General features: G+C 36.4%; 1 protein-coding gene across 2 annotated transcripts; it reads right to left on the bottom strand.

The window, feature by feature from the left end:
• Positions 1 to 776: 776 nt before the first annotated feature.
• On the bottom strand, positions 777 to 20604 carry BIRC2 (baculoviral IAP repeat containing 2). Of its 2 annotated transcripts, none has more exons than XM_004283359.4 (9): positions 20238 to 20604; positions 16851 to 19008; positions 16656 to 16755; positions 12099 to 12177; positions 11497 to 11545; positions 5643 to 5885; positions 2351 to 2605; positions 1571 to 1612; positions 777 to 1490 (listed from the first exon to the last, which is right to left on the bottom strand). In XM_004283359.4, the coding sequence occupies exons 2-9, from the start codon at positions 17749 to 17751 to the stop codon at positions 1297 to 1299; spliced, it is 1863 nt and encodes a 620-aa protein (XP_004283407.1). In that variant the 5' UTR covers positions 17752 to 19008; positions 20238 to 20604; the 3' UTR covers positions 777 to 1296. The 2 variants fall into 2 exon arrangements, with proteins under 2 accessions (XP_004283407.1, XP_049570056.1); XM_049714099.1 differs by lacking the exon at positions 20238 to 20604 and adding an exon at positions 19776 to 19796.
• Between the last annotated feature and the right edge of the window lie 208 nt (positions 20605 to 20812).

Here is a 20812-nt window from a genome sequence, read left to right as displayed (position 1 = left end):
TCTGGGGACCCAGGCCCAGGCCAAAAGTGGTGAGCGTCCCACAAGTCACAGAAGAAAGGGGCCATGCTGCGGCCAGGGTGGCACAGGACCCACCCCCATGGCCCTTGGGATGCATGCCAGGGCCTTATGGATACTGTTTTCTATAGAACTCCTGCCTATTTTTATTTAACCGTCATTAAAGAGCACCTATGCTCTGTGGGGGAAAAAAAAAAAAAAAAGGATAAATTTTCTTTCTTCCTACTATATTCTCTATTTAAAGGGATCTAAAGGAGTTTTAGGATAAGAAGAGTTTTTAATATTAGACCTCCTTTCCACCTGGCCTCAGATGTCTGCCATAGACCCAGACCTGGGAAAGGTCAAATATGACTGGACCCAAAAAAAGATACTTACCATTGCCTGTATTCCACCTCCTCATCCCACCAACACTTACTCAACAACAAAATGATTAAACTATTTTTTTAAATTCCAATGAAGATTTACATAATTCTATTTGTTAATAATTTTTGATATGGATTTTTAATTCAAATAATATCTATAATATACAAAGCAACTAGACAGATATTTCCATCTAAAGGAAATTCTCATAAATCCCATTACTATTAAAAAAACACTTCATGGTAATGTTTCATGAATTCAATTTTTTAACTTAATAACTAGCATCTGAAGTGCTTACAATGTGACAGATACTATGCTTATGTACATTATCTCATCCTTATATAACCCTGTGAAGGCTTACGGAAATTACTTTTTAAATCAGAGGAAAAAAATCGATGATGTAGTCTTTTTAAAGACCTTTATTAAGATGTTTCTCACAAATTAGGGAAAAGCTTTTTTACCTGTAAGAGAAAAATCCTTATTTTACAACACAACTGAAAAAACACCAATGAGAATTTGGCAATATAACTGTGATAAACTCCAGAGCTCCTGGTTTCCATTTCTTTCAACTACATTCTAAAGTAGTACTCAAAGCTTTCAGAAAGAATACCAAACCTAGTCACTCCTAAAATGATACATAATAGCATTAAGATTGCTCCTTTAACTCCTCCTGTGTTCATACATGTACAGTAATATAGCTCAAACATAAATCTTACCTTTCATATAAACAGAGGTTAAGATTAAATATTATATATGGTATTCTTTTGGAAACAAGATTACTAGTACCAAAGAAAGCAGAGTAGAACAAAAATGTTACTAATTAAAGAACCAATAATTCCTTTTTTACTTCAGATAGCTTCAAATGTTCAAACAGTATTTTAAATACTTTTATATGTAGGCAACATATAGCCTATTTTTCTTTTATGAGAGAAATGTACGAACAGTACCCTTAATTATACCCCTGCAAATAGGGCATTTTCTTAGAGAAGGGGCACATTCCTGGCATACTACCAGATGACCACAAGGAATGAATACAATAGAAACTTCTTTGTCCATACACACTTTACAAGTTCTTTCTTCTTGCAACCTTCTCAATTGTTCTTCCAGTGACAGACCTAGTAACAACAGAAACTTCCATTAAAAAAAATGAAAGGGTAATATTTCATGTTGGTCCTAAGTCTTAATTTTGTTTTACCTGAAACATCTTCTGTTGGAATATACTTCATATTCTTTTCCACTGAAGAAAGAAAAACATAACAAAAATATCACTCTAATAACTCATTAAAAATATTTTTTTAATAAAAAATGAAATTTTGTCATGTGCAACAACATGGATGGACCTGGAGTGTATTGTGCTTAGTGAAATAAGACAGAGAAAGACAAATACTCTATTTTATCACTTGTATGTGGAATCTAAAACATAAAACTAGTGAATATAACAAATAAGATAAAGACAAAGATATAAGGAACAAACTAGTGGTTACCAGTGGGGAGAGGGAAGTTGAGGGGAAGATAAGGATAGGGAGACTAAGGGGTTCAAACTACTATGTATAAAATAAACAAGCTACAAGGATTTATGGTACAGCACAGGGAATATAGCCAATATTTTATAATGACTATAAACAGAGTATAATCTACAAAAATTTTGAATCACTGTGCTGTACAACTGGAACTTATATAATATTGTAAATCAACTATATCTCAATTAAAAAAATTTTTTTTAAGGCATCACTCTACCAAATACAAGACTGCTTCATCTACTACCTATTATTTTTCACCTACTATATCCTGAACAACACAGATTCTAGCTATTTATCATCAGAAATTATTTAGCCATGCTACTTGGGTAATAAAAGACTTCACTTTTTAGAACAAGTTAAATGTATAGTTTGCTAATTGGATTCGTTTTGTTTGTCAAACACAAAGATGAACATAATCCCAAGAATTTCTAAAATAACTTTACCAACAAACTCACCAAATAAGTTCTTATATAATGTAGAGTCAATTTCTTGAAGACAGTTCTTGAAGATGTTGGCAGCACCATTTCCTTTAACTAAAATGGTATCAATCAGTTCTCTTGCTTGCAAAGGTATCTGTGTTTTTTGTTTAATAATATCATGTTCCTGTTTATTAATTACATTGGCCTTTAAAAGATTATCCAGGATAGGAAGCACACATGTCAACTGTTGAAAGAGAGCCATTCTATTCCTCCGAATCAAGGACAAATCATCTTCATGTTAGAAAAAAGAAAGAAAAATCCATTAGATTATAAACTGCTCCAACTACACTCATATACTAACAACCAACCCTATGAACAATTCAGACACTAAATAAATAGGAGCTGGAAAAAGAAGGACAAAATTACTCCTCTGCAGTTTAATGTCTGTCACTTGGAAAACTTTCAGAAGATTTAGCTAAGGCATATTATATATAAGTACACACATGGTCTCTGTTTTTTTAACTTATTAAAGTCTATATATTTACCTGTCTTAGAACCCTGCTTTATCCTGCTGAGAGTAAGCAGAGAATTTTAGAGGGCAGTATAAATTTGCAACCTCTGTACTTTGCCCCCATGGAATTACTACTGACTTCTCTTTGCATTATATCACTTTACTTTTATGAGCATTTTCATATGAATTGTCTCCTTTGATAAAAAGATCCTATCAATTAAACAAGGCAGGTATGACTGCTTCTCATTTTCAGATAGGGAGAGACAGACTCACAATATCATTAACTGTGACCTATCCAAGGTCACAGAAAGAATCAGTTATAGAATCAGGTCTCCTAGATTAGTGTCTTCAACTCCATGTTTAAGAAGCAGTAAGCAGTGTTGAAGAGTTTGAGCTGTAGAGTTAGGACAGACCTAGAGCTCCACACTGGCTTAACCACTTACTAGCTATGTGCCCTAACCTCCATACACCTCAGTTTCCTCATCTGTAAAATGCAGATAATAATAGTACCTTTCTCAAAGAGTTGTAAGGATTAAATGAGATACATGTGAAGTACTTATCACAATATCTGGCACATAATTAGCTACCAATATTGTCTTATAAAGGTCTAGGTTTGGGCTTCCCTGGTGGCGCAGTGGTTGAGAGTCCGCCTGCTGATGCAGGGGACACGGGTTTGTGCCCTGTTCCGGGAAGATCCCACATGTCGTGAAGCGGCTAGGCCCGTGAGCCATGGCCGCTGAGATTGCGTGTCCAGAGCCTGTGCACTGCAGCGGGAGAGGCCACAGCAGGGAGAGGCCCGCGTACCGCAGAAAAAAATAAAATAAAAAATAATAAAGGTCTAGGTTTATAGCAATTAAAAAAGACTCCGTATGAATCAAGCCTAATCTTTTTTAAAAAGCACGAAATCCATTGTTAAATTTCCTACATTTATGGAATATGGGCATAAATTCCTACAGTATTTTTCAAAAAGTTCCTCTTCTGTTGACCATAATATTTAATTGCCTGCTTTCAACCTTAAAAAAAAAAAGTACATTTCCATATTTACAAGTTTAATGAGAAATAAAAAAGAAGTCTATTGTAAAGTTCTGGGAAAAAAAAAGACCATTTCCTTCACCTTTTACTTCTTTCTAGAAGTCAAACGCTCTATTCATCTCAAAATTATGGAATTCCCTTCTCTGACCACAACTTATATCCTTCTACCTTACTAATTCACCTCACTACTAACATCTGTTCTTCAATCTCCATGTCATTCCCAACTACTAACACAAGAGTTGTCTCCTGGCTTTGCTTACTTCCCATTCTAGTCTAGATGTAGTCAGGTGTCTCAATGATCTTCTCTTATTAGTAACCTAAATTCTTCCTCCCTATTCCTTTTCTGACTTGTTTGCTTATTAAGAAACAATTTCAAATCCATAATTCAAGGGACTTCGCTGGCAGTCCAGTGGTTAAGATTCTGCACTTCCACTGCAGGGGGCGTGGTTCGATCCCTGGTCAGGAACCTAAGATCCCACATGCCACTTGGCCAAAAACAAAACAAAACAAACAACAAAAAATCCATAATTTAAGACTATTCGTTGAACCTTACGAAGAATAAGAAAGTCACAAAACTATGGTGACCAGTTTTATTAGAGTGATTTCATTTAACCTGTGTTTTATTACTGGTTAACAATCTTAAAATCTTTTCACTTTCCTCAGGCCCTTTCTTTCACGAAGCCCTTCCCATTTCCCAAATAAATCTACTTAAAATTTTTTTTTGATGTTCTAGGCACTGTTCTAGGCTAAACTGTTTTACTTGTAACATCTCATTTGATTCCTATAGCTGCTCCATGCAATTGGTACTGTTATCATCCCCATTTTACAGATGAGAAAAACTGAGGTCTGGTTAAGTTAATTGCCAACCTGGTAACTGACAGAGCCAGGGTTTAAACACAAACCTGTCTCAACTAGAAATCAGACTTCAAACACTGTGTAACATGGCCAAACAATGAGGTTCTCAAACTATTCCTAACATTACTTAAAAGCTTAAACTGAGAAAGTGTCTTCCAACCCAAATGCCCCAATTTACACTATATATGCAACCTTCACCTCTGCTGGTCCTTTAACCCTATCTTCTGCATACTAGTTTCCACAGCTAGTCTATAAGCTCCTTGAAAGCAAGCACCATGAATAGCAAGCACATTATTTGGCACAGGTGCTCATCCTCAATTAACATTTATTAAAGGAATGATTACTCAAAAGACTTGTTTTGGGAGTCTGAGGCTTAACATAAAACTGGATGAATACCAAAATCAGTTCTCTACTATCTTTGGACTGGGCAGGTGCTTCTCATCAAAGCCTAGGATTTCATCATGGGTTCTATTTTTTGCATAAGGATCACTAAGCAAGGATTAGACAGTCAAACACCATGTTAAGAATATGATTTGAAGGAACTTAAAAAAAAAAAAAAAAGTAGAAACAAGACAGGCACCCAACTATAAAATCTTGCTTTTTCAAAATAGTTTAAATTTGTTAATGTATGAGGAAGAAATGCAATATAGCTCAAGAAAGGAATTATGCTAAAATCCTCTGATTAGCATAAATCAGCAATCTTCTTGGAAAATAAGCATTCAAAAAAACAAAAACAAAAACAACTGTAGTCAGTGCTTCTCGACTAGGGTGATACATTACCCACAGTGAAGGGGATGTGAGGCTGGAAATGACTGGTGGCTGTCACCAGCAGTTAGTGGACAGACGGGGATGCTCACTGTCCTGCAACATGTGAGACAGTCCTATGAGCCCTCAATGGAAGTAACGCAGGTGACTAACATTCCCAAATACCTGATGCTGTTTCTTCAGTTTGTCTTTCCTTCTCTTCTTCTCTTTTTTCATCTTCAGCATTAAGAAGTGCTGACACAATATCATTAACTGTTCTGTAATTCTCTCCAGTTGTTAGGATTTTACTCTGAATTGTCTGCTTTACCAGGCTTCTACTAAAGCCCATTTCCAAGGCAGCTTTAACCACAGGTGTATTCATGATGACTGCATCATCTGAAGAACTTTCTCCAGGTCCAAAATGAACAACTAGTTTAAAAGACATGTATTTGTATAAATTCCATAAATATAAAAATACAGAGAATAATGACTATGATACAGTCTTTACTCTAGTACAGATTATATCCTGGTAAGGGAGATGAGCTATATACACCAACTACCTATAACTCCAACAAACGTTTGAACCTGATAAGCATCAAATGAGAGTGTAGTAATAGGCTGTACTTTTAAAAAATACCACTTCCCACATCCTAGATCTACTTAATTAGAGACTCTTCGGGATGGGGCATAGGAATATTCTAAATATTCCTCAAATGATTCTGATGTACAGTCAATTTTGGAAACTGAGATGCTACACAAATTTAGAAGTGAAAAATTATCTTAATTCAGCTAGAAAAGTGGGGGAAATCAACAAAAACTTCATGGAAAAGATGGCATTAGAGTTTGAACTTAAAGGATGGACAAGACCTAGAAAGGTGGATAGATGAGTGTGATCAGAGAAGCATTTTCTGAGAACAGGGTCAATGTTAGCCAATATGGCACTTCTGTGAAAATTACAAAATGACATAATTCTTCAAGACACTTTACTGCCACCTGCTGGAAAACTGTTTTATAATAAAAATAAATATACAATGTGCATGTGCTCCCTTGCTCAAACATATGTGGAAACCCTGTCTGAAGAGAGAACACGCCAGAACAAACACCTGAAAGATAAGGAGTGAGCTATGGGAATATCTGAAAGAAGTCTTTCAGGCAAAGAGAACAGCAAGTATAAAAGCCTCAAGTCAAGAGAAAAGCTTGATATATTCAAGAAACAAAAAGGTGATGCAAAGTCAGAGATGAGGGTGATGCCTAGATGATGTAGAGCCTTTTGAGGAATTTATATTTTATTCTAAGTTTGCTACAATATTCTAGGAGGGTTTTAAGTAGGGTACTGATAAAACCTGATTTGTTTTTTCAAAAGATGATTCTGGCAGCTCTGTGATAAATTTTAATGAGGTAAAATGGAATCAGGGAGCCCTGTTAGGATTTTATGACAAAAAGTCATAAAATGACGTTATGGCACTCATGGCAGCTTGAATCAGGCTAATAGTGGTGGAGATGGAGAGAAGTGGTAAGATTTGGGACATATTATAAAGGCAGAGATGGAAGGACTTCTAACAGATTAAATATACCAAGTAAAAGGAGGAATCAGGGATGATGTCTAACTTAAGTCAACTTTTGACCTTAGGAAGTGAGTGCCATTAACTGAGTTGGGAAGACCAGAGAAAGAGCAAATTTGAAGGATGAAGGACAGGGAGAAAATGTTTGCTTTGGTTATATTAACTCTGAGACACCCAGTATAAACAAGTAGAGATTTAAACAGGTAGTTAAACAGTCGGCAGCTCAGGAAATGGAGAAATACATTTGGGTTGAATGTTGAGAGGTACTCCATCATTTAGAGGTTTGAAAAAGGAGTAACCACCAAAGGAAATTGTTCATGATCAACCAGGGAAATAGGGGAAAACCAAGAATGTGGTGTCCAGGGCTTCCCTGGTGGCACAGTGGTTGAGAGTCCGCCTGCCAATGCAAGAAATATGGGTTCGTGCCCTGGTCCGGGAAGATCCCACATGCCGCAGAGCGGCTGGGCCCGTGAGCCTGCGCGTCCGGAACCTGTGCTCCGCAACGGGAGAGGCCACAACAGCGAGAGGCCTGCGTACCGAAAAAAAACAAAACAAAACAAAAAAGAATGTGGTGTCCAGGAAGCCAAGTGAGGAACATACCTTAAGAAGGATGCAGGAAACTATGATAGCAAGATTGCCGGTTAAGTTGCCCCCAACTTGTACCCCACGCAACAACATTTTAGAATCCATCCAAGGACAAAAGTGCCTTTTGTGGGAGGCTTTGGGATTTAGGTATAAGATTATGAAACCCAAGTGTATTCCAAGACCAAGGAGAGCCATTTTGAGAAGACTGGCCTGTACCAGGCACCTGAATCCCTGACCATGGTCCCAGCTACAAACCCAGAAACAGCTCAGTATCCATCAAGACTGAAAGCAGAAGGTCTTTACCTGCCAAAACCAGTCAATAAAGACTGCAAGCAGCGTTTGCTCCCTCAAATGCACAGACACCAAGGCAAGGCTACATATAAATATCATACAAATCAGGCACATATGACACCATCACAAGAAACCAATAAAGATCCAGAACTGACCCCAAAGAAATGAAGATCTATGATTTGCCTGACAATGAACTCAATAGAGTCACCTTAAAAAAACTCAACAAAATTCAAGAGAACAAAGATAAACAACTAAATGAAATGAAGATAACAATGCATGAACAAAATCAGAAGTTTAATCAAGAAACAGAAACCACAAAAAAGAATCAAGCAGAAAACCTGGAGCTGAAGAATACCAGGACAGAACTGAAAAACATCAATAGAGAACTTCAACAACAGACTTGCTAATGCAGAAGAAAGAATCAGAGAACTCAAATGGAGATCATTTGAAATTAGCCAGTTATAGGAACAAAAGGAAAAGAGAATGAAAGAGTGAAGGAAGCCTACATGAATTATAGGACACAACCAAATGAATAAACAGTCAAATCATGGGAATCCCAGAAGACGGAAAAAAGGGAAGAAAGCTTAAAGAAATAATAGCTGAAAACTTTAGCTCCTAAATCTTGGGAGAGATATGGATATCCACAAACAGTAAGCTCAAGGAACCTCAAGTAAGATCAGCCCAAAGATTACTCCAAGACACATTATAGTCAAAATATTAAAAGACAGAGAAACCATTTTGAAAGCATCAAGAAAAAAATGACTCCTCATATACAAAGGAACCTCTTAAGGCTATCAGCACATTTCTCTGCAGAAACCTTGAAGGCCAGGAGAGAATGACTTAATATATCAAAGTGCTAAAAGAAAAAAAAAATGCCAACCAAGAACACTGGCAAAACTGTCCTTCAGAAATGAAGGAGAGATAAAAACATTCCAGACAAGCAGAAGTTGAGGGAGTTCATCAACACTAAACCTGCCTTAGAAGAAATACTAAAGTGATTTCAAGTTAAAATGAAGAGATGCTAAGTAACAACATGAAATAAAACTTACTGGTAAAGGTAAATATGTAGTCAAATTCATAACACCCTATACTGTATCTCTAGCATAAGTTAAAAAACAACAATATATTTTGCACAGCAAAAGAAACCATAAACAAAATGAAAAGACAACTCACAGAATGGGAGAAAATATTTGCAAATGATGCGACCGACAAGAGCTTACTTCCCAAAATATACAAACAGCACATGCAGCTCTATGTCAAAAAAAAAACAACTCAATCAAAAAATGTGCAGAAGATCTAAATAGACATTTCTCCAAAGAAGACATACAGATGGCCAAAAAGCACATAAAAAGATGCTCATCATCACTAATTATCAGAGAAATGTAAATCAAAACTACAGTGAGGTATCACCTCACACCAGTCAGAATGGCCATTATCAAAGTCTACAAACAATAAACACTGGAGAGGGTGTAGAGAAGAGGGAACCCTCCTATGCTGTTGGTGGGAAATGTACATTGGTATAACCACTATGGAGAATAGTATGGAAGTTTCTTAAAAAACTAAAAAACAGAACTACCATAAGATCCAGTAATCCCACTCCTGGGCATATATCTGGAGAAAAGCATAATTTGGAAAGAAACATGCACCCCAATGTTCACTGCAGCACTGTTTACAATAGCCAAGACATGGAAGCAACCCAAACATCCACTGATAGAGGAATGGATAAAGAAAATGTGGTACATATATACAATGAAATATTAGCCATAAAAAAGAACGAAATAATGCCATTTGCAGCAACATAGATAGACCTAGAGATTATCATACTAAGAGAAGTCAGAGAAAAACAAATATCATACGGTATCACTCATATATGGAATCTAATTTTTTAAAAACTGATTTAATGAACTTATTTACAAAACGCAACAGACTCACAGATTTCAGAAACAAACTTATGGTTACCAAAAGGGAAATGTGGGGGGAAGGGATAAATTAGGAGTTTGGGATTAACATACACACATAACTATATATAAAATAGATTACCAAAAAGGACTTACAGAGGAAACTCTACTCAATATTCTACAATAACCTATATGGGAAAAGAATCTGAAAAAGAACGAATATATGTATATGTATAACTGAATCACTATGCTGTACACCTGAAACTAACACAACATTGTAAACCAACTATACTCCAATAAAAATTAAAAGAAAAAAGAAATATTTATAGAAAAAAACATAAAAATAAAAAACACAAAACAATAATATTATTAACTATAACTATATTAACTTGTTACTGGATGCAGAATATAAAATGTATGATATCAATAGTGTAAAACATGGGGTGAGAAGAAGTAAAACTGTAGAGTTTTTGTAAATGAAGGTAAGTTGTTATCAGCTTAAAATAGACTATTGTATCTAAGATATTTTACATAAGCTTCATGGTAAACACAAAGAAAAAACCTATAGTACATACAGAAAATACAACAGAGAAATTAAAGCACACTACTACAGAAAATAAATCAGAAAGGAAGAGAGCAAAAGAGGAAGAAATGAACGAAGGAACTAAAAAAAGTCAGAAAACAATTAATAAAATCATAATAAAAAGTCCTTATATATCAATAATTACAATACCAATAATTATTTTAAATGTAAATGTACTAAATTCTCCAATCAAAAGACACAGAATGGCTGAATGGATTAAAAAAAACCCACTAGATCCAACAGTATGCTGCCTATAAAAGAATCATTTTAGCTTTAAGGACACAGAAAGGTTGAAAATGAAAAGATATAAAAGGTGTTCTATGCAAATGGTAATCAAAAGTAATGAGGAATGGTTATACTTACATAAAATAAAATAGACTTTCAGTCAAAATCAGTGACAAGAGACAAAGATCACTGTATGTAGTGATGAAGGGGTCAACTCATTAAAAGTACACAAAACAAAACAAAACAAAAAGTACACAAAACAACTGTAAATTTATATGCAATAAACATTGAAGCATCTAAACATTTAAAGCAAATATTAACATAACTAAAGGAAGAAATAGAGAGCAATACAATAATAGTAGGGGACTTAAATATCCCACTTTCAAGACTGGCTAGATCATCCAGACAGAAAGTTAATAAGGAAAAAGGAGACCTGAATAACACTATACACTAAATGCCAGATGTGGCTAAAATTAAATTATAACCAGAAGACATACTTCCTATCCTTGCACTAAACTACTACATACCTGGCAAATACCTAATATCTAGCCCAATTTTCAAACCATGTGAACTGGGTCTTTCCAAACATGCTAGCTTATACAAACATTTCCTCTTTGGAGGGCTTATTATTTGCTCTTCTCATTTGGTATTCCCTGAAGTTGTTTTTCTTTTGCACTTGTCTTGTCTCTCCAGTGAGAATGTCAGCACTTTAAGAACAAAAACTAGAATACTTCCAAGAATCCTCTAAAAATGTCATGAATCTTAGTAGATACATAATATTTATTAACTTTCTAGCACTTTTTTCTATGACCTCAGAAGTCCTTTGTTACATACTTTCATTCTTAATATTCTGACAAAAAAATCCTATCCTATATTTGGAATATTTTCATACATACTTGGTGGATCAGCATTTTCATCTCCAGGAGTATCTGAAGTTGACAATAGCTATGAAACAGTAGAAAAAAATAATAGATAAAATCAGAAATCTCAAACAACCTGAACATAGCAACATTAAGTTTATCTTAATTACTGTATACACGCTTTTGAAAACATACTTCAATTTGCTATGTTTTACTTTAATCATCATAAAACATTTCCTTATACATCACCCAATTCCAAATTAGAATTCAAGTATTTCTCTAGTTTCAAGAAAACAGGAAAAAGTATTAATGGTTTCTCATCCCACTTAGAAAGTCATATTTCAGCTGAATCACTCTCAGAGACTCCAAACTGCTAACAAGTTATTTTGTTTTTCTCAAAAATACGGAGGAGACACTAAAGCTCTTCTCCAACCCCACCACAAATTTGTACAGTGGCAGGTTGAGTGATTTTTCAAAAAAAAGTCATTTTTTAAAAGCCCCTGAACAAACATGTCCATTAAGATGGACACAAAACATGTAACTATAATTGAGAAAACAGATGTAATTGTCACTTCTAATCATATTTGTAATTATTATCTAGGAGAACTCAATGTTGCCAATTATAAAAACATATTTACCTGTTCAAGAAGATGAGGATACCTAGCTTGAATCTCATCAACAAACTCCCGCCCTTTCATGCGTATCAAGAACTCACACCTAAAACGTAAGAGGAAAAATTTTTAAGTTCTTTTATAACAAAAATATAATCTGATTACTCTAGAAAAGTGGCTTTCAAATTATTTGATTGTATCCCAAAGTACAAACATTTTACATCACAACCTAGTACATATACACATCTAACAGGAACAAAACTCTCATACAATATTACAAATTCTTACTATGCATTGATGCATTGTGATATTTTGTTTGATTGCATTAATACAATCACAACAATAAAAAGGTCTGGATCTCAAAGGAGCACAAGCTAAGGCTTGAAAAATACTGTTCTAGATAATTTACTTTGGGGACTTAACATAGCAGAAACTTTAATTTGCTATTCCTAAAATGTGATCTTTCACAAAATATCTGCTAATCTATCTCCATTGTCCACTCTACCATTATACTTAACACAAACCCTCTCTCTAAAAAATAGAGAATCAAGTATTTTCATCTATACATGTGACAGTGTTTCCCAAATACTTGCTTTCAAACTACTAGAATTTCTCAATGGTGTTCCAGGAAGTTCATATAACATGTTTCTGTTTCTTCCCTTTTGTTTTTTCAACAAACGGTGCTAGACAACTTGATAAAATATGCAAAAAACAAGCCTTGATTTATGTCCATAGTATACACAAAAACAAACTAAAAATGAATCATATGCCTAAATACAAAACCTGTCAATTTAACTTCTAGAAGAAAACACAGGAGAAAATCTTTTCTTTTTCCTCTAATTTTTATTTTATTTATTTATTTTTGGCTGTGTTGGGTCTTCGTTGCTGCATGCGGGCTTTCTCTAGTTGCGGCAAGCCGGAGCTACTCTTCGTTGCGGTGCACGAGCTTCTCACTGCAGTGGCTTCTCTTGTTGCGGAGCACGGGCTCTAGGCACGGGACTTCAGTAGTTGCGGCTCACGGGCTCTAGAGCACAGGCTCAGTAGTTGTGGCACACAGGCGTAGCTGCTCATGCATGTGGGATCTTCCTGGACCAGGGATTGAACCTGTGTCGCCTGCACTGGCAGGCAGATTCTTATCCACTGCACCACCAGGGAAACCCTAGGAGAAAATCTTTCTGTCCTTAGGTTAGGTAAAGATTTTTTAGCTAAGAGGCCAACAGCACAATCCATAAAAGATAAAATTGATAAACTGACATCTTCAAAATTAAAAACTTCTGCTCATCAAATACACTAATAAGAAAAGGAAAGACAAGCCACAGACTGAAACGCTGCAAAAGACATCTGATATAGGACTTGTATCCAGAATATATTGAAAAGTCTCGGAACTTAGTAATGAAAAAAAAAAAAAATTTAAAAGAGACACTTCATCAAAGAAAATACAGTTCCAAGGATGAAGAACCCACAGATACAGAGGGCTGACTGTACTATGTCATATGAGGGACTTGAGCATCCATGAATTTTGGTTTCTTGAGGGGAATCCCTGGGAGTGTCCTGGAACCAATCCCCCACTGATACTGAGGGACAACTGTATATAGATGGCAAATAAGAAGCTCACCATCATTAATCATTAAGGAAATGCTAATTAAAATCACAGTGAAATACCACTACACATCAATTAGAATGGTTAAAATCAAAAAGACTGACAATACCGTGTGTCATTAAGAATCTGGAATTCTTAGAGGTATCATACATTCCTGGTGGGAATTTAAAATGGTACAGCCACTTCAGAAAACGATTTGGCAGTTCCTTCTAAAGTTACAATAGAAAACAAAACTTGCCATCCAACCCACTAATCCCACTCCTAAGTACAACATTTACCTAAGCAAAACAAAAACATATGTTCACAAAGGTTTACTAATGTTTAGAGTGCCTTTATTCATTATTGCCCCAAATGTCCTTCAACTGGTAAATGGTTAGATTTAGTAGAGATCATGTAAGCATGCTCAAGACTCAAGTTCATCATGCAGAGAATACAGCTTTTCATTGTTCATGATCTTAATATAGTTCTAAAGTATTTTTATCCTGGGACTGACTAACTTATATTCATAACGACTAAAGACAGGAAGTATAATGAACATTGGCTGCCCCGTATTTCCCCCTTCTCCAATAAATTCTATGAGGACAGAGATTTTTGTCTGTCTTATTCACTGATATATTCCCAGAATCTAAAATAGTGATCAGGGGGATATAGGGAAATAGGTGAAAGGGATTAACAGGTACAAACCTGAGTTATAAAATAAATAAGCCATGGGGATGTAATATACAGCATAAAGAATATGGTCATAATATTGCAATAACTCTGTATGGGGACACATGGTTACTAGGCTTATCATGGTAACAATTTCATAATGTATGCAAATATCAAATCACCATGTAGTACACCTCAAACTAATATAATATTGTGTCACATATTTCAATTTAAAAAAAAGATATTAGAAAGGAAAAAAAGATCCTCATGATGATGTCTGATTTCCCATCATTACTTTCAACTACTTATTCCTAGGACTCTTGCCTTCAGACAATGCTGTTACTGTCATGAATTATCATGCTCAATCGAAATGAAACCCAGTATTCTTCCTGGTCTGCTGCAAAATCTGCATTTGTCTGCCTATTCATTTCATTTTCAACCTCATATGCAATGGTACCACAATTTTTGCCTTTCACTTTAATTTGGTTCTTCTTTCTTTTGCTTTGGCTTGGTTTTTTATTTGATTCCACACTGTTGTGTAAATACCAATACTGATGAAAAACAGAAATTCCTTTGTATATAGAAATGTAAACCCTATTACCTCTTCTTCCAAATGATTATTACTAAAAATGTTAAGAGGGAAAAAATAAAATAAAACAGTATCCAGTAGGCATATAAATATTTAATTAATGAATAAATTGTGTTAAAATACAGTGATAATGATTATCCACTTTGGTTTTTCATTTTCTGAGATTAAAGATGATCCACAATTGAAATCTGTTGCTTACAAAAAGCACCACTGGCCTTTTCCCTTACTTAACCATCTAAAACAAAACACAAATTACAGAAGTAAACTATGATTTTGTTTGGTTTTGTTTTATAAAGGACAAAATGTAGCAACTGAAACACTGGAATTGGAAAGCTGTTTCTGTCTTTTTAATACAGTATTAAATTTCAAATTATATGTACATACTCTCATAGAGCCAAGCACAATCAAATCACTTAAAATTCTGACAATCAGGAATTCTCTGGTGGACCAGTGGTTAGGACCCGGCCCTTCCACTGCTGTGGCCTGGGTTCCAACCCTGGCTGGGGAACTAAGATCCCGCAAGCCATGTGGTGGGGCCAAAAATATAAAAAGAAAAGAAAATACAATTCTGACAATGGAACATGCTTTTTTCCTACAATAATAATTTAAAGTAAACAAAATATGTATCACTTTTGAGAATTAAAAAGTCACAATTTATCTTGATACATTATGAATATTAAAGAGGTTCAAGAGATTCCTCATTATTGTGAAAGGCACTCACCAGTCAAAACATTACCTACATGATGTGATTCCACTTTTATATAAAGTACCTAGCATGGTCGAATTCATAGAGACAGAAAGCAGAATGGTGGTTGCTAGGGGCTGCAGGGACGGAGGGATGAGGAATTAATGAAATGAGTACAAGATTCAGTCTGGGAAGATTTAAAAAAAGTCTGGAAATAGATGGTGGTAATGAATGAGGAATAATGTGAATGTACTTAATGTCATAGAACTGTATACTTAAAAATGGTTAAAATGGCAAATTTTATGTTAGGTACATTTTACAATTTTTTTAAAAGACCATATTATCTATTTCAACTCCCTCATTTTACAAATGAGGAAAGGATCAAAGGTGTCACATGACTTGTCCAAGTTCACATAGCTACTCAGTAACAAAGACAGAATTAATTTCTAATTCTATTTCCATCAACAGCACTGCCTCTAAATTCTTTCTAGGCTATAGTAAAAAATAGGACATAGTGGGAGAAACAGAGTGACTAAAGGGAGATATTTGACATATCTCCCTTGACAAGATAAAATTGTACAGAGAAAAAATAATTTACAATTATAATCAGACTTAATACTGATTGTACAATCAGCTTTTATTATATGCATTTTTGTATTTATCCTTTTCCTAGATCCATTTCATGTCCCTTATTTTCCTTTTTCCTTCTTATCTTTTTCTTACTTATCTCCTTTTCGTTCTATTTTACATATTTTTATAATACTTAAGTCTTCTTTAAAGCAAAATGGAAAACATAAATGAAACGTATGGCCATAACTGTAAGTGACTCATCAAGAATAAGTTAAATTATATCCTGAATACATGGCTTACAAAAGAAATCATACAACATTCTACAACATTTTGTACCAAAACAATTAATGTTACAATTTGGTGTTTTAAAAAGGCTAATTCCCTAATGGTATAAAGAAGCTTTGTTATATTGAAATGTAAACTTAATCATTCAAGTATGCCTACTCCTTTTAAGCACAGAATTTGTGTAGAAATACCTTTCAAAACAATTACCTTGGAAACCACTTGGCGTGTTCAACCCATGGGTCATCTCCAGATTCCCAACACCTTAAGCCACCATCACAACAAAAGCATTTGACATCATCATTGCGACCTAAAGAAAACACAATAATAAAACTGAATACATACGTGTCCTAATATATAAATCAAAATGAACTAGATAAAATGTATAGCTATACATTTTCTTACCCACATAATAGAAACCAGCACTTGCAAGCTGCTCAGGCTGAACTGGTACAGTTGAAGGCCAGTACATAAATGTTCTCAGTCGAGCTGCATGTGTCTGCATGCTCAAATTTGAAATGCTAAACCTCAGCGTTTCCAGAGAATTTTCCAAAAATGGACAGTTGGGGAAATGTCTCCGGTGTTCTGACACAGCATCATCCTTTGGTTCCCAGTTACTTAGAGTCCCACCACAGGCAAAGCAGGCTACTCTATCTCCAGGTCCTATATAATAAAAGCCAGCTCTTGCCAATTCTGATGGTGACAAAAAGGTTAATGGCCACATCTGGTAAGTAAGAAATCTCGCTTCTTCAGTACTCATGGCATAACTGTAGGGGTTAGTCCTCATTGGGGAAAAGTCTTCAACTGCTCTAGAATTAACAGGGTTTGGTGAAAGGTTGGAATAAGAACCACTGAACGAGCTACTATGTTCCAAAGTAGGTAATAATGAATATGTAAAATTGTTTCTCATTGAAGAGGAAACATTTTTAGAGGTGGATTCCAGACTAGTAACAGAAACTAGATTCTGAATAAAGCTACAGCTAGGATACAGCTGTTTATGCTTTTCAATAGGATTGTCTCCTTGTTTCCAGTTATCCAGCATCAGGCCACAACAAAAGCATTTGACTTTGTCATTCACACCAGTGTAATAAAAACCAGCACGAGCAAGACTCCTTTCTGAGACAGGAACACCAACGGGGAAAGTTGAATATGTAGACATTCGGTAGAGTTCACATGAAAAGTCATATTTCATTTTTTGTTTGTTGACGATTGTCCAATTTGACAAGATCGTGCTATCTTCCATCATACTCTTAATTTTTTGATACAAGGGATCTGGGAAAAGTCTTTGGGAGGTAGTTTTGTGCATGAGTCATTTTACTTTTTGACTGCTAAAACCCTTCACATGACAATTCTCTTCCCTTCACATTAGATTTTTTCCATAAAAAAGAATCAAATGATAGGCCCCTACTTATGGAAAATTCACTACACCTTCTTTACTGGATTTATACCTGAGTTGGTACTCAGGTAGGATGAATATCTCCCCTAAATTACGAAGATACTATTTAATACTTTCTGGGATTATATTAACTCAAATGTTATTTGCTCGTTATTTGGCGTAATACTGACCTAATAGCCTGAAAGAAGTTGACACACCTCCAAAAATATGCTAAGACTCCTTGACTTTTCAAGGAGGTTTATATTCCAAAAATTCCAAACAAGGATAGAATACCTAAATTATGCCTTTAATTTGCTTTCGGTTACAAGCTACAAAGCCGGGATATCAAGCCAATTAATGACTATGCTACAAGAGGAAAAAACTATATGCGGGCTTCTTTCCCTATGAGCACTTTAACATTTTTTTTTAATCTTCTTTTATTCTAGTAAACAAGAAGAATTAAAGTTTTCATATGGTCACATTATCTAAAGGCCAATTTCACAAAGTTTATCATCATAGTATTTACTTAAGAAGGTTAAACTAGCTTCAGCTAACAACTTTTGGAGATGTCAACACCTACAAGTGTTGTTGAACCTAAACCAGTTATACTGCGTACAGTGTCAAATGAAATGAATTTTGCTTAAAACTCACAAACTGCTAACTCTTCTTTGTTAAATATTGTCTGTATTTGTTTCCATTTCCTGCAGCATCATTATTATGTTGTCTTTCTTCCTAACTTTGCCTACCACTTTAGTATACTTGATCAAATGAAGGTATTTTCTCCATAAACTAGTTAACCATAAAATTTCCACAGCTGAAACTTCTTACAAAAATATTAAATAACTTGTTTTTCATTTAAGAATCATGCATCTATAATATCATTCATTTTGTAATTAAAGGTAAATCAATTTATCAAGATACAGCTTGTCCTTTCTAGTGTTATCACAAATGCCTAAGGTACTGTATTACCAACAAAATTACTGCTCATGCATAATAAACCAGTAATTAACTCTACTAGCCTTCTTTCTGAAAACCCTTCATATTTTAAAAGTATAATTCATACACAAAATTACACTCCACAGCATTCAAACTATATCCCTTTATAAAGTTTCTGAGTCTCCATAATAGGATTTATTACTGCAGGGGAAAAAATGAGGGGGAAAAAGTAGACTCTTCAGGGCTGTATATCTGAAAAGAAAAAACAAACGCTATTTTAGAAAACTATTTTCACGATGAATACAATTTATATTCTTTTCAATTTATTCAGTAAATTCTAAAAGTGATTTACACTTTAGATAATACAGCTTCATTCCAGCTATTTGTCAACAAAACTAATTAGAAAAGTTTTTAATCAAAATAATTGCAATATACTCCCCGTAGCACTAAGAATACTTCTTTTAATGCACAACTTTGAAGACAGATGGACACAGAAACATATTTTGGCCTTGGTCTCCTCCCCTCTTCTGGTGACAACTTTTAATAGTTTAAGGATAATATCTCTGGCAGTTTGCTACAGGCAAAGGGGGACTAGTGGTGAAAGAGACTGCACCCATCAGCAACAGTGCAGCAGTTATTTAGATGGCATAATAGACTGTAAAGTTATTTTTTAATGTCAAGTCTCTCCAGGACTAGGCAAACTGACCAGTGAGAGTAAATGCATCAGGAACCCACCCATAAAACCCTACAACTCTACAATGCCCTCACAATTCCAAAGCAACAACCACAGAAAACAACTTGAAAACAATATACAGTAATGGCTTGTGAAACACTGGCCTTGGGAATGTGACTACTTGCATGAATGCTTTCGTTACACCAGAACTTGGTGTCCTATCTTTACAGATTTTTATCTACAAGCACCGTACAGTGGATTTGCCCTCTTTAGGCAAACTGTGGCTTTGGGGGTTGAAGGCGGGAGACAAACTGCAAGGGAAAATAAGAGAAACTATGGAATTTACCTATTAATTTCCCGGAGCTATTTCTCACAATACACAATAGACCACTAAAGCGGCAGAGCGCGGTTGCAACTATCTGATACAGGGAATCTGCCGCCACACAACTGTCTCCGTTTGAACATACTAAACAAAGGAATACCGAGGGTTAAGTTTAAAACCCTGCAAAAACTTGACGAACATCTTGGTCAGAGTCCAAGGGCCGGAGAAGTGGGCGGCGGCCAGAGCAGACTTGCAAACAGGTCAATTGAAAAAAAATTATTTTCGGCAGCAAGTCTTGGACCTGGAGCTTCCGAATTAAACAGCCTCGGCGAGAGTGAAGAGAACAGAGAGCTCACTGCGACCCCCGGCCTCGGCTCCCGGCCCTGTCTTCCCTCACCCAACTGCAGCCTCAGGGAAGCGGGCCCCCGCGGCCCGAGCGCCCCTACCCGCCTCGCGCGGCCGGGGCCCGGAAGGAGCTGCACTCACCGCTGGGCCGGCGTAGCAAACGCGGGAACGGCGCGGCAGTCTGGATCCTCCACAGCCCCGAGAGCTGCTACGCCGACAGAATAAGAAGCCGGACGGCTCGGCTCCGGTGCTCACAAAGCCCCCCGCCCGCGCAGGGCCCACGCCGACGCACAGTGACGACAGCGCGCCGGCCGGGATCGCGTCATGCCGCGCGAGGGCGCCGGGGCGTCTGCAGGCGAAGAGTGGCCCGAAGCGGGCGCTAGCCCGTACGCAGTGTGTTAGCCCGCGGGGGCGGCGGGGCCGGGCGTCCCCTCGGCGTTCCAACCTTTAATTTCGCCGCGTGAGCACTTTTGACGTTTCCTTCCCTCGCCGTTCCTGACATTCTCCTGAGGGGGACGTGGCGAAGCGTGAGCCGTAGATTTTGAATCGCGGGAAGCCCTGCGGAAACGCCCCAGCGCGGGCGGTGAGCGTCTCCCCCGCGTCACCCGGTTGGGGTCTAGCCCCAGCCGGATTCCTCTAGTGGGGCCTCCCCTCGGCGTGGGTGACCGCGTCGTCCGGGGGCGGAGTCAACCCGGCGGCGTTTCGGCTTCGGTTAA

The sequence above is a fragment of the Orcinus orca genome, chromosome 8, assembly GCF_937001465.1.
Source record: "Orcinus orca chromosome 8, mOrcOrc1.1, whole genome shotgun sequence".
Lineage (NCBI taxonomy): Eukaryota > Metazoa > Chordata > Mammalia > Artiodactyla > Delphinidae > Orcinus > Orcinus orca.
This window is presented reverse-complemented; position numbering and strand designations above follow the sequence as displayed.